This window comes from Aquarana catesbeiana, linkage group LG10 (genome assembly GCF_042186555.1).
Source record: "Aquarana catesbeiana isolate 2022-GZ linkage group LG10, ASM4218655v1, whole genome shotgun sequence".
NCBI lineage: Eukaryota > Metazoa > Chordata > Amphibia > Anura > Ranidae > Aquarana > Aquarana catesbeiana.
The window spans coordinates 4,435,850-4,454,148 of record NC_133333.1 but is presented as its reverse complement, the minus strand read 5'-3'; the positions used below and the strand labels follow the sequence as shown (position 1 = coordinate 4,454,148).

The following is an 18,299-nucleotide window of genomic DNA, read 5'->3' as shown; positions in this document are numbered from 1 at the left end:
CCCGAGTTGTGCGTCTATGGAGCCGCACTCCATTAGACTTACACAGTGGGACTTAAGCCCCCCCCCCCCCCACACTTTCTCCTTACTGCATTTGATTGACAGCAGCAGGAGCCAATGGCTGGGTGAAGGAGGAGGAGAGGGGAGAAGAGATTTAGCCATGCACAGTGCTGGATTTATCCTTTCACATGGGGGGGGGGGGGGGGGGAGCAGAGAAGTAGAATTTTTTTTTACCTTAATTTTTAGCTTTAGTATCAGTTTAATACACTCAGACTTTGTTCATTAAAGGCAAAAACGACAGGCTCTCTTGATAGGGAATCTCCCCTCCTCTTTCTGCCAAGCAGTTGTGAAACCCCAAAAATAAACCCTGATGTCCGTTTGCGAGCTTACACAGTGTTCAGCCATAGCAGTACGACATTCATTCCTCATTGCTGCATTCTGTGAAGGAGGATGTAAACCAGGGGTCTCAAACTGGCGGCCCTCCAGCTGTTGCAAAACTACAAGTCCCATCATGCCTGTTCTGTGGGAGTCATGCTTGTAACAGTCAACCTTGCAATGCCTCATGGGACTTGTAGTTTCGCAACAGCTGGAGGGCCGCCAGTTTGAGACCCCTGAATTGTAAACCCTTACAGACCACTTCTTGCTACAGGCAAGCCTATAAGGTTATAAGCCTATAAGGAATCAGGCTTACCTGTAGCTACCCAGGATATCTCCCTAAACCTGCACAGTTTAGGGGATATCCCCTGTATTTGCATGTGCTGACGTCATCGGCACATGAGCACTGAAGCAAACGCACGTACGTGCCGTTTGCTTCAGTGAGTGTGCCGTTACCGGCGGCTCCCAAGCGCACGCGCGGGAGTGACATCATCGCGGCTCCGGCCAATCACAGCGCCGGAGCCACGATAACCGGAAGAAGCACCCGGGAGTGATGTCGCCGGCCGGTGCTGTGTACAGGCACCGCAGCGAGGGCTTCGATCTCAGGTGAGTATTACATAATGAGCTACGCTATGCATACTAGCTCATTATGCCTTTGTCTTGCAGGTGTTAGTTTTTTTTTTTTTTCAAAGTAGGTTTACAACCACTTGAACAGGTGGTCACATGCAACCCCACATGCATGCAGCATTACATTAACTAAATTTGTCCCTTTGGTGAAGTCAGGGGTTGCACTTGAGGTCCCCCATACCTCTTTATGTTGATGGGGAAGAGAAGAAGTATGTCCAAAGTAGATCGGTTTATGGTGGCAGCAAATGATTTTCCTTGGGAGTAACTGAAGAAGAGCATCTGCAGAACATGGGAATAGTAGACGGATACTCCACCGCCAGCGACCTGCCCGTTACTATCCTGTGCGGGAGAAGACAGAGGATGGTCAGAGCTGCACACACACGTTCATTAATATACACTCACACGATACAACTATCTGCCTCCAACCTTTAGGTCTTCATGGTTGACTTCCAGGACGTTGGTGACGTAAAACTGCCCGTGCTTGGCGCTGCTGGACTCCTCCATGAGCTGCGTGTACACGTAACCCGCAGAGGACATAATGACGATGATATTTTTGCCCTCTTCATTGAACAAGAAGGTGACGTCTCTGATCTTGGAGCTTGGCAGCAGGAAGTAGAATGTGGGGCTTAGAGCATCGGATGAAAGGTCGTACACCTGAAAGAAACATTTTATTTTATGACTGGGCAGACATGATTGTAAGTTTTACCAGAATTCCAGCTATGGCGGAAACACTATGGGGGTTGATTTACTAAAAGGCAAATTCACTCTGCACTACAAATCCACTTGGAAGTGCAGTCGCTGTAGATTAGAGGGGAAACTCTGATTTTATCATCCAATCACGTGCAAGCAAAAATTATTAATTTTTATTTTCCTTGCATGTCCCCCTCAGATCTACAGCGAGTGCACTTGGAAGTGCACAGTGGATTTGCCTTTAGTAAATATCCCCCCTATGCTAAAGTGTTAAAGTAGTTGTAAAGGCAGAAGGTTTATCATCTTAATGCATTAGGATAAAAAGTCATCTGTGTGCAGCAGCCCTCCTCAGCCCCCTCTAATACTTACCTGAGGTCCCTCTAGCTCCAGCAATGTTGTAGGAACGTCTCGGACGTCCGGGACTCCCCTCATTGGCTGAGACAGCAGCGTGGCGCCATTGGCTCCTGCTGCTGTCAAAGTCAGTCAATCAGCCAGCCAATGAAAATAGAAAGGGGGCGGGGCCAGGACACTATCCAGACACGGAGCTGTGACTCGGCTCGGGTGCCCCCATAGCAAGCTGCTTGCTGTGGGGGCACCCAACAGGAGGGAGGGGCCGGGAGAGCAGAAGAGAAGGATCTGGGTTACTCTGTGCAACTACAACAGAGCAGGTAAGTATAACTTTTTTTTTTAAATTAAAAATAACAAAACGAGACTTTACAATCACTTTTATTTTTAATCATTTTAATGTATAAATATTTAAACACACACACACAAAAAAAAAAAAAACATGTTATACTTGTCTGATCTGTACAATGGTCTTGCATAAAGCAATCCTAATCCTCCTCTTCTCAGGTCCCCCACAGGCACTCCTGGCTTTCCCTCTTGCTACCATAGCAAGCTGCTTGCTTTGGGGGTACTTGTGCGTGCTTGCTACCGAGCCGCACTCGATGTCCACAAGACACAAAAAAAAAAAAAAAAAAAAAAAAAAAAAAACACACAGGGACCAGCCCTGCTACCACTTCACTGGCTGTTATTGACAGCAGCTGGAGCCAATGCCTCTCAGCCAATGAGGAAACAGAGACCTGGGAGAGCAGCTGCTCTTGTGCACATTGCTGGATCGCCATCAGGCTTGGGTAAGTATTAGGGTGAGCTGCATACTGAAGGTTTTTACCTTAAGCCTTTAGAACCACTTTAAAAGAGATCCTGTGACTGCAGGGAATTGGGGGGAGGGGGGGGGGGGGCGGGGGACGACTGCTGCACTTATAAAGAGAAGCTTCACAGGGGTCAACACTTCAGCAACAAAAAAAACCTTCCTACCCACACATTCAAACGATATATGTGGTTACATAGTCAGGTTTAAAAAAGACACAAGTCCATCTAGTTCAACCATATTATGCAACCATGGTTGCATAATAGAAAGGAGCCTGAACACACTACAAGTACCCGGTCTCTAAATAATATATGCACCTTTAACAGCGGAAGCTGCACTTACCTTGACAAAGTCAGCTGTTACGATGGCCAGCTCAGTCTGGGACCCGGGCAGCCAGACAGCTTTGATGATGAAGTTACCAGTAGCAAGCTGTGGGTGCAGCACCAGGTGATCAGACACAGATCCCGAGCTGCTGAATGTGAGGACGTGACAGTCCTGGAAGAGACGACAACAAGGAGGACATGAAACCCTTATCTATGGGCGAGGAGGACGGCAATGAGATAGATGAGCACTCGTGGCGCACGTACCTTCAGACCACACACCGCCAGGTAATCCTCCTTGCAGGGGTTACCGGTCAGGCTGAGGACGGTGAAGGGGACAGGGGCAGAGGCCAGTCTTGTCAAGGTCAGTTTTCTCTTACTTGAATCGGCTTGTTTTAGCAGAGCTGAGAGCTGTAGTACTGTGATCTGGATAACAAAGGTGAGAGATGTGCAGGGAAAAAAAAAAATCAGGACATGGTCAAATAATGTATTTCCTAAAAGTCACCCTCTTCCAATCATGGTTTACAAGCGGTTAAGCTAAACTCCAATTCAGGTACAGACAATTGCTGTGTTTAATGGTATTTCATAGATTATTAAAACTGAACTCCAGACAGATAAAGCCAGTGAATTGAATATAATAAAGTCAAATTGCACTTCTTACTTTTCCCTTCTCGTGGCTGACGGCGAGATGTTGCCTTCGCCCATGAGGAGAGGACAGCACGCACATGGCCACCCTGCGGAGCACATGGGCACTGATCAGTTGGCGAATTGTCTGCCCTTGGTCACCGCTGTAATTCATTCTCACATTCTCGAAGGCGCCCTCCTGGGAGCCAAGTGTTGGAACCTATGGGGGGGGAGGGGGGAAACAGAACAAACCTTAAAAATTCCTGAAAGCGTCCATGCGGCCTTTTTCTCCTACCTATCAACTCCGGCCATTACCATCAGCTGGTCCGTCATCTCCACAGTCTTCTCCAGCGTGTGTAACTGGTCCAGGGCCTGCTGAGCTCTGCTGCTGCTTCCCACAGCAGAGGCTTGTTGGAAGTTATTCCGGACAGCGTTCATCAGGAAGTTCAACATGTCCAGGATCAGAGGCGCAAATGAAGAATTTGCCTAGAAGACATTTATAAAAAGCAGAATGGGTAGTTGTATTCAGGAAGGTGACAATCTCAAAGCAGAACTATAAGATGATATAAAAGCTAAAAGTCAAAAGTGTAGCTCCACTTTTTTTTTTTTTTTTCTCAACAAAACACAATTCCTTCTAGGTGATGTATGTACATTTCAGGGATTTTGACAAACTTTGTTGCAGATTCCTACACCTTTTGTTATTCTGAAGAAATCACTGTTTGTTCCTCTGTGCTGGGTGAGTCTAATGGGAGTGGTTTCATAATTACCAACCAGCTGCTGCAGCTGTAGGGCTCTAATTAGGAAAGTTGCAGGGTCTGCATCCCTTTAGACACGATTTCCTATTTGGAGAAGCTTACCAAAAATGAAATTTTTTGTTGCAGGGGATGCCAAAAATGGGAGACAAATCTTAGTGTAGACTTTTGGGAAAAGAAAAATCAGTGAGCCAATCACACAATCAGGAAATGATGTTTCTGGGGGGCGTTCTGTACACATTCTGTACAGAACACCTTCCAGGTAGCCATATTGCATTTTACAGAAAATTACAGCAGCTGCAGATTGAAAAGGAAAGGTAATTTTTAATAACATTCAATTACAATATGATTTGTGTAGCAATTGTATATGCTATATTATTTATTTTTCTATTTTTTTTCCCATGAAAGTGGAGTTACCCTTTAAAGCAGGGGTCTCAAACTGGCGGCCCTCCAGCTGTTGCGAAACTACAAGTCCCATCATGCCTGTGGGAGTCATGCTTGTAAATGTCAGCCCTGCAAGGCCTCATGGTACTTATAGTTTTGCAACAGCTGGAGGGCCACCAGTTTGAGACCCCCTGCTTTAAAGGATAAGTTCACCTTCCATAACGTTACGCCCATATTCTATGCACCGGCCCCATCTTCTCCCAGTGCCAGCTGCCCCAATTTAAAAAAGAACAGGGCTGACCAGGGCTCCGCCCACCCGTCGCTCGTTGACAGTCCTCTGAATGGAAAATGACACAGTCCAGCAGCCTTTGCGGCTGTCGGCTTGTAGTTTTTATTGAACTACCGCAAAGCTGTGAGCGCTGGGGTATTTTATTCATTCTTCCTGATGAAATATATCGTCTTCCTCATGAGGTTTGAGCAAGTTGATAAACGGACAGATCTGCAGAAGACCTGCATGGCACCAGTGATCTGCCGATGCAATGCTTTACAGGCTCCAAAAAAAAAAAAAAAAAAAAAAAAAAAAAAAAGCAAACCTGTGACCGCTGAGCTGGATTACTTTACTGATGGGAAAAGTGAAGCCGGGGACTGGCGTTGATAAAATCAGGACTGCCTGAGCAGACTTACAATTCTATTGGTAGGTAGAACACATCTGTATAGGACAGCACAGTGGCTATCCTAGTACTTCTTGTTTGTAGCATGGGGGGGGGGGGGCAGGAAATTATCTGCATAAAGTTTTCATGTTCTTCCTGTGCTTTTGTGGGTTCCCAGGTACTCTAGTTTCCTCCTACACTCCAAAGACCCGTTATAATTGGTTATTTGGCTGCAGTCTAAACTTTCCCTTGTGTATTTACAAGAGCAAACTGCACTCTTGTGATCCACAGGAGAAGTACAGCCAAACAAGCTTTTCCCCGTACCTCTCCTTTAATGCTAAATGTAAATTTGCATACAAATGACAGGTGTACAGACTTATCACAGACGTCTCCTTACTTGGCACATCAGCTCCTCTCTGCAGCCTTCTATGTTCCGGCACAGGCTGCTCCGCTTCGGCTTCTCATCTTCACCCTTTCCATCGCTGATCGTCACCTTCCCCTTGTCCGTGAGGGCAGAGCCGGGGTGTCTGATGGCACTTTCTGGCAGGCGAGGTTCACTTTGGAAAGCCGACTCCTTCATGGTGGAGCCCATACCGCTGCTAGGAGTCCTTTTGACCAGAGCCTGGAGAGATAAACGCTCTGTGAGGTCCTGTGCCCATCACACAACAGAGCTCTACACACCAAACAGGTCTAAGACAATCCCTTCTCACCAGTCTTTGGGCTTTATGATCTAAAGCCTCTGTTTGCTCATGGAAACCAATAAAAGTAATGAATTGTTTGATTAGCAACACAGCCATTTTTACCTAGAGCTAATTTAGGTAAAAGTTGGGTAAATATGACCACCAAATCATTCAGCAAAGTTCAAACCGTGCCTTAAAAAAACTGAAGATAAACACTCTCAGCCTAGGTTCACACTTGTGTGATCTCAGACAGACATCGCATGCGATTCACACCTGCGATCACATGCGATGTCTGTGCGATGCAAGTTCAGCCATACAGTTGTATGGCTGAACTCGCATTAAAATCGCAGAAAAAAAAAAAAGGGTGCACTGAAATTGTATCGCATTGGTGTTCTCACCCATCACACTGCGTTCTATGAAACGATCTGGTGGTGTCATTAACAATGTATTGACAACCGCAGCGGTTCGCAGAGGACATCGTGAACTGCCTGCGGGAGAAATGCGACGTGGGAACCGGCGCTGTAAATCGCGTTGGTTCCCGTATTGCACAAGTGTGAACCTAGGCTCACGCATCGCGCCACTCTCTAACAGAAAGCTTTGGGTTTTGAATCAACAACCAGTGTGGCTCCTGACCATGTGATCACCATGACAGTCTTGGTCCCATGAGGGAACTGAGGAATATTAGCTTCTATTAGGGACTCGATATACACAATTCCTGTAGGGCTGCACCTTAAACATGGAGCTCAGCAGTGGTTTGGGTCAGGTGACTTATAACAGTGCAGGCGTCAGAGTCCCACCAAACCCTTTTCAGCTCGAAGCCAAACAACTAGGCTAAGATCTTGTTGCCCCGGTGTTCACTGCCCAGTTCTAAAAATCTGAAAAAATGACCAGAGAACACTCACCAGGCAGCTGCCATCTTCCTTAGCTCCGCAGTCACAGAAGAAGGAGCCATACTTGGCATAGGAAATCTCGTGGTCCTTGTGGCAGACCTTGGCACAGACAGTGCAGACACCTACGCCATCGACCATTTTACAGGTGTGACAGTGATACCTGCAGACAAAAACAGCAAAGAACACCAGGAATAAAACACTGGACTACTCACGGCATGTACAAACCATTGTACTAGTGACACGTTTTTATAAACTCATAATGGCCTCGTACAACCTATTCTTACCCAAAACTGTTCTATTTTGTATAAAGAAAAACAAACAAACAATGGGGCTACCAAGCCCAAGCAATGAGTCCAGAGTCACCCCAAAGGTAATGCAGTCTAATTAGTCAAGGATTACAACCACTTAGAGCTGCACGATTCGCAATTTTTTTCCCTGTGAAAACCGGGCAGTCTGCCAAGAATCACAACATTCTTTAGCAGTGGAACTTAAGTATAAACATTGTAACAATTTGTCCTTTAGATCAAACATAGGCATTTCCCCATTCTGCCTCTCCTCGCCGCGATCGCAGGCCACCGGTGGAGTTCACGGGACCCGCTGGCACACTTTAGCGTGCCCACTATCCTGCTTTTGCGGACTGACGTACAGGTACATCAGTTTGCGCAGGGGTGCCATTCTGCTGCCGTATATTGGCATGAGCCAGTCGGCAAGTTGTTAAAGCATGACATGTTTGGCATCTATTTATTCGGAGTGACATCTTTATATTTTACAAAAAAAAAAAAAAATAAAAAATGGGTTGTGCATTGTGGTTTTTTAAAAAATTATATATATATATATATATATATATATATATATATATATATATATATATATATATATATATATATATATATATATATATATATTACACACATATATATTAATATATATATATATATATATATATATATATATATATATATATATATATAAATAAATGCAAAAGTTTTTTTTTTTATTTTTCCCCAAAAATTGCGCTTAAAAAACCGCTGCGCAAATACCGTGTGATAAAAAAAAAAAACAAAAAAACAAACAATGCAAAACCCACCAATTAATGCTCTAGGGCCTCAGCTTTAAAAAAAAAAAAAAAAAAAAAAAAAAATTATATATAACGTTTGGGGTGGTGGGTTCTAAGTAATTTCTAATAAAAAAAAAAAATATATAAATGGATTTTCACATGTAAACAAAAAAAGTGCCAGAAATTGCCAGTTGAAGACCAGGCATTAAAGCGGGATTCCGGCCAGGACTTTAAATAAGTACGCTTACCTGTCCTGGGTGTCCGCGATGTCGGCCGCCCGAGGCCGACCCGTCCCTCGGCACTGCCATCCTAACTAAGGGAAAAAGGCAGTGGAGCCTTGCGGCTTCACTGCCAGTTTCCTACTGCGCACGCGGCGCTCTGTGAATGGCCTTGTGGTTTTCTGGGAACACACACAGTTCCCAGAAGGCAACGGGGCCTCTCACCGAGGAGCAGGACACGCCGTGTAATAGGAAGCGACAGATTAGGAAGACTGCCTAGCAACAAGGGTTCAGGTAAGTTTAAAAAAATTTTTTTTTTTTTTCAAATGTTTTTTTTTACAATTTTTCATGCTATTTTTTATATTAGGGTGGCCCTCCACTTTAACTGGCAGTAATCTCCAAATACAGTTTATAGGCAGTCTGTATCTTTATTATCAAAGTCTTAAGCTCAATGGATGAATGTACGGTCTATTTGATGCAATATTTTGTTACAGTAACTTTACAATTTGATAGTGACTGAAGAAAAAAAATAAAAATAAATAAGGGAGGAGAATTGTACAGCCGTGGAGCACATTAAACTTCTTAGGCTTAAAATAATAACTACAAGTGACAGAATCAGTGAATAATTTCACAGAGCCCCATAACATTTAATGGGCGGATCTGGAGTACACACAGAGATTGCTCCATATTTTTAGGAACTCACCAGTGTTGATTCATGAACTCTTTCTGTGTGATGGTGAAGGTACACAGCTTGTTACACAAAGAATCTTCATCCTGAATCATACAGAAAAATAAAAATCTAGTTAATCACAAGCTTTTTCAAAAAGGATGCAACTGCGAATGCGCAGATCTATTCTCCACACTACTGTGTGTTGCTCAGAGCAGCAAACGATGTGACAACTTACAGAGTCTTCGGCCTGCGAATCATCCTCTTCAACTGCAAGCTCTTCCACCCAGTCTGAGTCCACCTCAATTGCTCGTTCCTCCCCATCCACAGGAACATGGCAGTGCCCCTGTCCCGCACCGTGGCTTAAGGCGTTGGTAACATCGGCCAGGTATGAGACAATGTGACATGTGCACTCCAGGACAGTGACGTGCTAAATGATCACACACAAAAGGTAAAGGGCAAAAATTATTTCCATCTTACTACAGCCGATATATAGACAAGACGCAAAATCTAGCCACCCCCTCCTGTATTCTGAACGATCCCCAACTCTTCCGGCCCTATACACATAATTAGCTTGTCAAATGTAGTCTGAAGGGCATCAGATTCTGCTTTTATTTTAAAGCCGCTTGTATTCTACATACAGATATAAAAAGGGCAACTATAATGGCTTTTGGTCAAGTTTATTGTTTTTCTATTAAAATTTTTAAGTTTTCATATTTTAGGTTTAATAAGGTTTTATATAGTGTTTTTTTTTTTTTTTTTTTTTTTTTAAACATGGGTTAGCTAAAGAGACAGCCCAGTAGAGAAGCTTGCTTTGAGGCTCCTATTAATCTGCTTTGGTAAGGTAGGAGTCAATACTCTGATAAAATCCTCAAGTTCTGTAAACAAGGGCTTCTTCCAGCAGAGCTGAACAGTAAGCATAGTAATGATGTGAAAAATGAGACAACATTGACATCTACTGGCTAGGACTACACAAAAGGAACATTTCTCTTCCCTATAGCAGGTATCACTAAATGGTCCAGATGGAACAGACTAAGTCACTGTTCCATCTGGACCCAGGGGGCAGAATAGACTACTGGGGGGGTGATGTAAAGGGGCAGAGAGATGTGCTGGGAGGGGGTGATGTAAAGGGGCAGAGAGCACTGCTGTGGGGTGTAATGTAAAGAGGAAGAGGAGATGTGAGGGGGCAGATACTACTGCTATGGTGGGGGGGGGGGGGGGGGGGGTGATGCGAGGGGGGCAGAGGACACAGTTAGGGAGGGGGGGGGGGGGGGGTTTGAGGTGAAGGAGCAGAGAGCACTGCTGTAGGAGGTAATGTAATGTAAACGGGGAGAGATGTGAGAGGGGCAGGAGGACACTGCTGTGGTGGTGGTGGTGGTGGTGGGGGGGGGGTGATGCGAGAAGGGCAGGGGACAGTGCTGTGGGGGTGATGTTAAGGGGCAGAGCAATGTGAGAGGGGCAGAGGACACAGATGTGGGGGGGGTGGGGGTGAAGTGAAGGGGCAGAGCAGTGCTGTAGGGTGTAATGTAAAGGGGGAGCAATGTGAGAGGGGCAGAGGACACTGCTGTGGAGGGGTGGTGATGTGAAGGGGGGTACAGAACACTAGAGAGGACACTAATGTAAGCACAGGATTGTGAAAGGAGAGGATGGGGGCTGCGATGTGAAGGGGTCATTAGACAAACTTGCGATCGGACCTCCAGGAATTTTAATTCAACACCCCTGCCCTATATATTCCTCTTAATGACTGGCTGTATCTGTAAACAAGCAGGCTTTGAGCAGTCATGACATTCTACAAAACTCCTTTGTACAAGTAAAAGTTATTTACCTTTCCTTGCATGACATTGTTGTTCAGCTTTTCAACCACATTCTTTTGAGACAGATATTTCTTGCTGAAAGAGACATATTAGGGGTTACAGGCAGAGTCTGGACCTGTTCCACTTATAGAACATACACTATATGACCAAAAGTACATAAACCCCTTCCAAATCATTGGGTTTGGGCGTTTCCAGGGAAGGATACGGTTAATACTCCATCATACAAAAAGACATTTTGGACAACGGTTGGCTTTCAACCTTGTAACATTTTGTTGAAGACCCTTTTCTGTTCCAACATGACTCCTTTTCACAGACACAGCTCCATAAAGACCAGTTTGGTGTGGAGAAACTCAAATGGCCTGCACAAAGCGCTGACTTCCACCCTATTGACCCATTTGGTATAACTTGGAATGACGAGTCTTGTTGAGAGACTCAAATTCATATCATGCCTCTAGTTTTGGAAATAGAGGTCCAACAAGCTCATATAGGTGTGAGGGTCCAGGGTCCACACATTTTTGTGCCACGTAGTGTAACTACTGAAAACACTCACCATCTTGCCAGCCACTCCATAGCAGCGTAGTGAAGCTGCAGATGACCGGCGCCTTGTCCGGCACTTGCCAGGGTAGCCATGACAACCATCAGCTCTGGAAATCCAGTGCCATCACCATTGGTAAGCAGTTCAGTGGCCATGGGGATGAGGGTACTGAGGAGCACAGTGCACACGCCTTCTCCAACTTGGCTGCAAGGCACAAACATCACATATGAATGGAAGAACCTCTGGCAGAAGACACAGAAGAGATTGGCGTGGCTGGGCGGTCTCACCTGTTCTCTCGCACAATGTAAGCTGTGAGTAGCTGCAGCAATTGCCGGTTCTCCTGGACGATCTCAGCCTGGTCAGAGTCTTTTGGAGGCGGGGTGGTCATACGAATGAGCCAGGACTGCAACTGGGAAGGCTCCACGCAAGCAAGTTGAGCTATTGTCCCGCAGAGATGCAATAGGCTGGGGCTCGGGTTCTTTTCCGCTATTGCCAGAGAAGAAATGACTTAGGTGGGTGGTGCCTGTGTATTTCCAACTCTAGCTCCCCCCTCCCCAAAAACAGGCTACACTCCAATGGCACTCTGCTTTACTGCCAGAATGGACACAGTCTTTCTCAAAAAAAAAAAAAAAAAAAAAAAAAAAGCAATAGAATACAAAAACCCCAAGAGCAGCACTCCACAGTAGAAGGTTGACCGATATCATTTTTTCAGGGCCGCACCGATTTTTCGGCTGCCTTTAAGGCTGATATTCTGTAGATTTAAAGTTTTTACACAGTCTTATTATTATTACTTTTGTAGGTGTCACAAAGAATGTAAACATCCCTTGTGACAGTAATAAGCAGTGACAGGTATTCTTTATGGAGGGATCTGGGATCTATAGGACCCCAAACTCCTCCTCTGCACTTGAAAGTAATCAAACCGCCAAGATCAGCGTTTTGAATACTTAAAAATTTTTTAAAAAATTGCGCCTTTAGGATGGCAGTAATCTGGAAGTGATGTCATGACATTGCTTCTGGTTTACTAGATCCGAGACCCTAACAAAGCAGATTCTGGCTTTGTTAAGGTCTCCGGCCAGCCGGCGGATGTGCCAGCTGGTTGCTCGGGCCTTCTGGTGGCATGAGAGACCCAGGCGGGGCAGCGGGTCCCCTCCCACTGCTCATTAGCCGCATCGGTTGCTATTACAAGAAAGCGGACCGTCTGCTCTGAAGAACAGTACCAGGGTGATGCCTGCAGCTGCAAGCATCACCCCAGTACAACCCCTTGAAGCAATATCAGTAAGTTAGTGAACGATACTTTAAAAGAAAAAAAATAAATAAAAAAAATGAATATTGGCCGCCCTGATAAATTGGTCGACACCTACTCCAAAGCCAGGCGTTTTATTTCTCTACAGTAGCTTTGCTCAACTTCTTTACCCCAGAGGAACCCTTAAAACAATGTTCAGGTCTGAGCAAACCCCTGCTATAATTAAATGGGGGGTCAGCGAAAAGAACGCCCTCCTTACAAGGGCGACTAGTGTGCCATTCTTCCAGACAGCTAAAAACATTAATGGTGTCATATTGCTTTGGAATTATGCAGGCACCAAAAAGGTGAGATCAACCAGCCACATCCCAAGGAACCCCTAGCTCTCTCTGTGGAGTAACCTTGGTTGATTGAGAATGGCTGGTCTACAGTCTTGTAAACTCTGAGGCATTATTCTGTCCACATGACCGATCACAAACCACTTACTCAGCTGGAAAAGTTTTGTGAAGAGTTTCAGAACCCGGTTACAGAACTTGGCAGAGAGAGCCTCGTTTGCAGTGGCCATCATGATTTGTACAAGTTCTCCTCTGCAATAAAAAAAAAAAAAAAAAAAAAGAAGAAAATAGAATAGTGAGTACAGAAGTGCCTAAAATGTGTCATGTGGCTTTTAGAAGCACTATTCAATGTTAAATTTAAAAAACCCTATCCTAGAAGCATGAAAAAGGGAAACCATACAGATAACAGAAAAAAAAAAAAAAGAAGGAAGAACGCCTCTAAGTGTAATATTTATTTAGTACATGAGACAGTCAAACACTCACATGTAAACTCACAAGTAAATGATAAAAGGCTCTCACAAGTAAACGATAAAAGGCTCATCTGTGGGCAACAATCTGATGGAACGAGTCCTCAGCATCTCCAATTCCGGGGTAGTAAAAACCACTGTTAGATAGCCAGCAAGTCCGAGTCGTTCCGGGTATAGGTGGACAGAAGGCGGCTTGGAACGCAATGCCAGTAGGCGTGCGACGTCACCAGGGTGAAGGGAAAACCACAACGCGTTTCAGAGCATGCGCGCTCCTTTCACAAGCGGTACGGGATGAGAGGAAGTAACAATGTATTATCTACTAATTAACGGCTTAACACTATTAAGTTATTGATCACAGAAAAGATCTAAAATTAAAAAGGTTTTTTTTTTTTTCTTTTTTTTTTTAGATCTTTTCTGTGAATAATAACCTTACAGTGCCAATCCGCTAATTAGTAGATAATACATTGTTACTTTGAGTATTTAAACTTGGCTCCCTTTCATCCTGGTATCACTTGAGAAAGGAGCGCGCATGCTCCATATGAGCCGCACGCATTCTCTGAAACACGTTGTGGTTTTCCCTTCACCCTGGTGACGTCACACGCCTACTTGCGTTGCGTTCCAAGCCGCCTTCCATCCAGCTATACCCAGAATGACTCGGACTCGCCGGCCATTTCCCTGTCACACCGTGGTTTTTACTACCTTGGATTGGAGGTAGTGAGGATTCATTCCACCGGATTGTCACCCACAGATGAGCCTTTTATCTTTTACTTCCATGCGAGTGTTCATTTGATGGATTGTCTCATGTACTAAATAAATATTACACTTAGAGTTGCTCTTCCGTTTCTTTCAATGTCATTTTCCAGAGTCGGCTTCACTCCTAAGAGATTGTCTTTTAGGCACGGTTCACACTAGGACGACTTGTCAGGCGACCTAGTCGCCTGACAAGTAGCGTCCCGTTCTGTACAATGGAACCGTTCTAAGGGGAGCGACGCAAGTCGCTCCGACTTAGAAAAAGGTTCCTGTACTACTTTGGGGGCGACTTGCATAGACTTCTATACAGAAGTCGTTTTGCAAGTCGCCCAGGCGGTCGTGTGCAGGTCGCCTCGGTGAGGCGACCTGCAAGTCGTGCCGCCCCTAGTGTGAACCGAGCCTTACTCCATGCCTGCTAATTGACAGGTGTTTTCTTCACTCCATGGAATCTTTGATGGACTTATTGGACTATTGCCTTTTAGTTACATATTCTTAATATTTATCTCCTGTGCGCTGGCATTTTATCGTTTTTTGTCTTATACAGATAAAACAGGGGCCCTTCATGTATGAGAGATTCAAGTCTTCTGAAGTAAACCCAATGCGTCCCATACTATCGGAAAATGTTGGCGGAAGCTCTGCCCTTCTTTTTTGAGGTGTTTATCAAACTTTTCATCAACAAGTTTACAGACTACCAGAAGGTCACCAAACCTACATACCTCTCAGTGAAGAAATCTTCCATGGCCTTCCGAGCCTGACTGGTCTCAAGCTGCTTCTCCAGGTACTGCAAACACTCCTCCAGAATGGACTCGTCCAGCCCACTATAAAGTAAATGTGAAGCCAATCAGTTATCATAATTAAAGTGGGATTTCAACCCCCGCCCTTCTTTTTTTTCCTTTTTGTTTAAAATACTCCAACCTACCTGGTGGTGAGTTCTGCACAGTTCAGGTACTCACCAGCGGATCCAGCACTGTCCAACCAAGATCCTCCTCTCTACTGGCAGCACTCGGCCCCGCACCGCCATGTTTTGCTATGACGTCATCGATAAGCTGCCGGCTGTTTCGGGTTTAGCCGGTGCACCCATCGATGACACCATGCTAGGCTTGCCCCCTCCATCTTTACTAAATGGATGGCTTTGCCTCCTGGGATACGTGACGTGCATATTTCAAGAGGCAAAAGGGGGGACAGTGCACATCATTTAACTAGGCGAAGTACCTGCAAGGGTGGGTGGGGACAAACAAACACACACACAAAAAAAAAAAAAAAACACTACTCGGGACTGGAGAACATGTGAAGTGGAGGGATTACGCTGCAGAGGGTGAAGAGCTGTTTTAAACAACTTCAGCCAAACCCTGTGAGGAAAAATTATGTCTTTACTGAAGTCTTGGTCACTTATGGAGGACACCCACCTCACCCCAAAACTTCCCATTAAAAAAAATTAAATAAAAAAAAGGAAGAAGTCAGACAAAATAGGAAGCGATGGGAAATCTTCCTAAATGTGACACATGCTGGCTTTTGCAAATCAGAGACCATTACTGACCTGGATGGGTCGGCGTGATGGGCGAGGATATTGTAACATCCGGTGATCAGCTTTTCGTACACTTTGGACAGGAACTCGTCTGACTCGGCTGGTCCCAGTACACGCTCCAGCGATGTGCTGCACAGTTCGGCCACACTCTCCGTGCTGCTCTCCAAAAGCAGAGGCAGCAGTGACTGGGTCAGCTGGTGGGAGTTCAGGTCCTCGGGGCACCAACTGCAATGATTTGGGGAGTACAGCAGATTAGATACAAATAACACTGCAATAAGAAGTACCATAAGCAGCCGCAGGAACTCACACTATGAGGTCTCCGGTTAGGCGAACCAGAGACAGGAGGACATGTTTGAGTGAGGCAGCCAGAGACAGGCTGGGACTACACAGAGTGCCTAGGTGAGCCGCCTGAACAGCACCAATATAACTCTCTGAGGGGATGGTGTCGTTGGCAAAGGCATTGCGCTGAAAGAGAAAAAAAAAAAAAAAAAAGTAGATTTTTGGTTTACTTGTAAAATATTCTTGGATTACATCACAGAACATCTTCACGTCCAGTACGATAGGGTTATACTGCCACCTTCAGGTGAATGGACACTGGCAAAAAAAATAAAATAAACAAAAAAAAAAAAAAAAAAGGCAGAAGACCCCTCCTAGGGATTACCCCTCCCAGTTAGTCAAGGCTGCAGGTTTTGTAGTAAGCCATAAAACGACAATAGGCAGGAGGGAGGGATCTCTGTCTCCTGTGAGGTACACCAAAAAAAAAAATAAAAAAATAAAAAAAATAAAGGAGGTTCTACAGGCAAGACCAAAAATCCTAAATCACTGGGGAACAAGGCTCTCCACACTTTAGATGTGGTTCATGTTATTGAGTGTTACTTGAAGTCGACTGCTACAATCTGATACACTCTTTGTGCTTCCTGAAGATCCAAGGAAGGGTCACGCAGCTTTCAAATCTACCATTGCTCCAGGTTTTTGTCATCTTATGTCTCAAGTTTACATTTTAAAGAGCAAGGTTCCACCATTTTCGGTGACAGCGAGCGTTGGCGTTTCCTGAACATTTTGACATCAGGCTTTGGTAGCTCAAGTTTGTAAAGCTACTACCTGGTCTTCAGTTTATACTTTTTTGCAGATTTAACAAGTGGATGTTAGAGACGCCAAGGAGACTACCTTTGGTCAGCATGTTTAGCAGGCGCCAACATGGACAGTGATGCCCTCAACCCATAGTCAGTGCTTTAGGACATCACCATCGTAATGGAGGTGAAGATGCTCTGTGTTCCGTGATGTATAATAAAATATATATATTTTCTTTTTGGAGTACATCTTGGGACACAGAGATCCCACCCCTGTCTTTGGGGATTTATGACTTGCTACAAGAACTTTAGCCTTGTCTAACAGGGAGTGGGTTATGCCTAGGAAAGGACTTCTTGCCTTTGTTGGCCAGTGTCCAATCACCTGAAGGTGGCAGCACAACCCGATGGTAATGGATGTGAAGGGGCTCCAGTGTGCATGTCCCGTGATGTACAACACAGAAAAACACATTGAGCTTTCTTATATTCCATAGGAGACATCTGCAGGAGACCGTTTAGTCTCTAAAGGGAACCAGGCTTCATATTGTCATGCAAACTTTGCACTCACCCATGACCCGATACTGGGGAACTCATTGGTGTGGATGTTGTTCCAAGACTCGCACAAGGTCTGTACAGCAGTAGGCAGATTCTGAATCAAAACCGGGCCTGCAATTTGAGAAACACTCAGTTATCAATCTAATTTTTGATCGGAAAAAAAAAAAAAAAAAAAAATCTGAAATTTTTTCAATCCCGAGCATCCGACCATCATACCCAGAGTGTTAGCTTTGCAGCGGGAGGAGCCGATGGCCAGCACAGCAGCATAGCCCTGAAGCTTTTTCTCATCGGAGCCCTCCTCGGGCAGGCTCTGCAGCAGGTAGCAGCGGGTGAGCGACGCATACATATCGAGCAGCTGTAAAGATGCCGGCAGGAGGTTCTTGGCGACTTGGGAGGATTTGTGAGGGTCAGTCTCTGCTGATAGTTTGGAGAAGTGTTCGTCCAGGGACACTTGCACCTTGCAGATGACGGCGTCCAGAGTATAAATGCACTGTAGGTTGGGCCCCTTGCGGAGCTGCTCAAACGTGTATCCGCTGGAGCTGCAGTATGTGGAGATCTGAAACAGAAGGGTTACAAAAATCTGTGTTTTATACTCAAGTAGACTCAGTAAAAGTTAAAGTGGAACAGGTGGGGGCCCTAAAAAACAAAAAATTATGAGCAGGAACGTTTTTATTACAGAAGAGACCTGCTAAATCTCCTCTACATTAAAGGCTTCTTACCTTGTAGCACCACAAGCCTCATTGTTCTGGTAGTACATGCACATTACAGCCCCATAGACTTCTATGTGGCAGTGTCCCAAGGCCAGGGATAAAGGGAGATGGCCTTATAGTGGTCTATTGGGCTATTGTAAATCACAGGCATGGTTGGGAGAGCGAGACTCATGTTACTGGATGTACAAACCAGAGGCCACATCCAACAGATCGAGGCAAG

At 45.1% G+C, this 18,299-nt stretch overlaps 1 protein-coding gene across 14 annotated transcripts in view; it reads right to left on the bottom strand.

Moving 5' to 3' along the window:
- UBR4 (ubiquitin protein ligase E3 component n-recognin 4) overlaps positions 1-18,299 on the bottom strand; it is a 110,591-nt gene that overhangs the window by 67,148 nt on the left and 25,144 nt on the right. For all 14 annotated transcript variants that reach the window (XM_073601517.1, XM_073601518.1, XM_073601520.1 and 11 more), the window contains exons 25-43: positions 17,586-17,925; positions 17,383-17,480; positions 16,055-16,212; positions 15,760-15,972; positions 14,939-15,040; positions 13,157-13,257; positions 11,718-11,916; positions 11,446-11,634; positions 10,907-10,970; positions 9,320-9,511; positions 9,118-9,188; positions 7,152-7,299; positions 5,967-6,191; positions 4,099-4,269; positions 3,821-4,003; positions 3,427-3,585; positions 3,182-3,334; positions 1,426-1,653; positions 1,181-1,338 (exon numbers count right to left, since the gene is read on the bottom strand). In XM_073601517.1, coding sequence (XP_073457618.1) covers positions 1,181-1,338; positions 1,426-1,653; positions 3,182-3,334; positions 3,427-3,585; positions 3,821-4,003; positions 4,099-4,269; positions 5,967-6,191; positions 7,152-7,299; positions 9,118-9,188; positions 9,320-9,511; positions 10,907-10,970; positions 11,446-11,634; positions 11,718-11,916; positions 13,157-13,257; positions 14,939-15,040; positions 15,760-15,972; positions 16,055-16,212; positions 17,383-17,480; positions 17,586-17,925 — 3,152 coding nt within the window. The remainder of the gene's footprint in view (positions 1-1,180; positions 1,339-1,425; positions 1,654-3,181; positions 3,335-3,426; positions 3,586-3,820; positions 4,004-4,098; positions 4,270-5,966; positions 6,192-7,151; positions 7,300-9,117; positions 9,189-9,319; positions 9,512-10,906; positions 10,971-11,445; positions 11,635-11,717; positions 11,917-13,156; positions 13,258-14,938; positions 15,041-15,759; positions 15,973-16,054; positions 16,213-17,382; positions 17,481-17,585; positions 17,926-18,299) is intronic.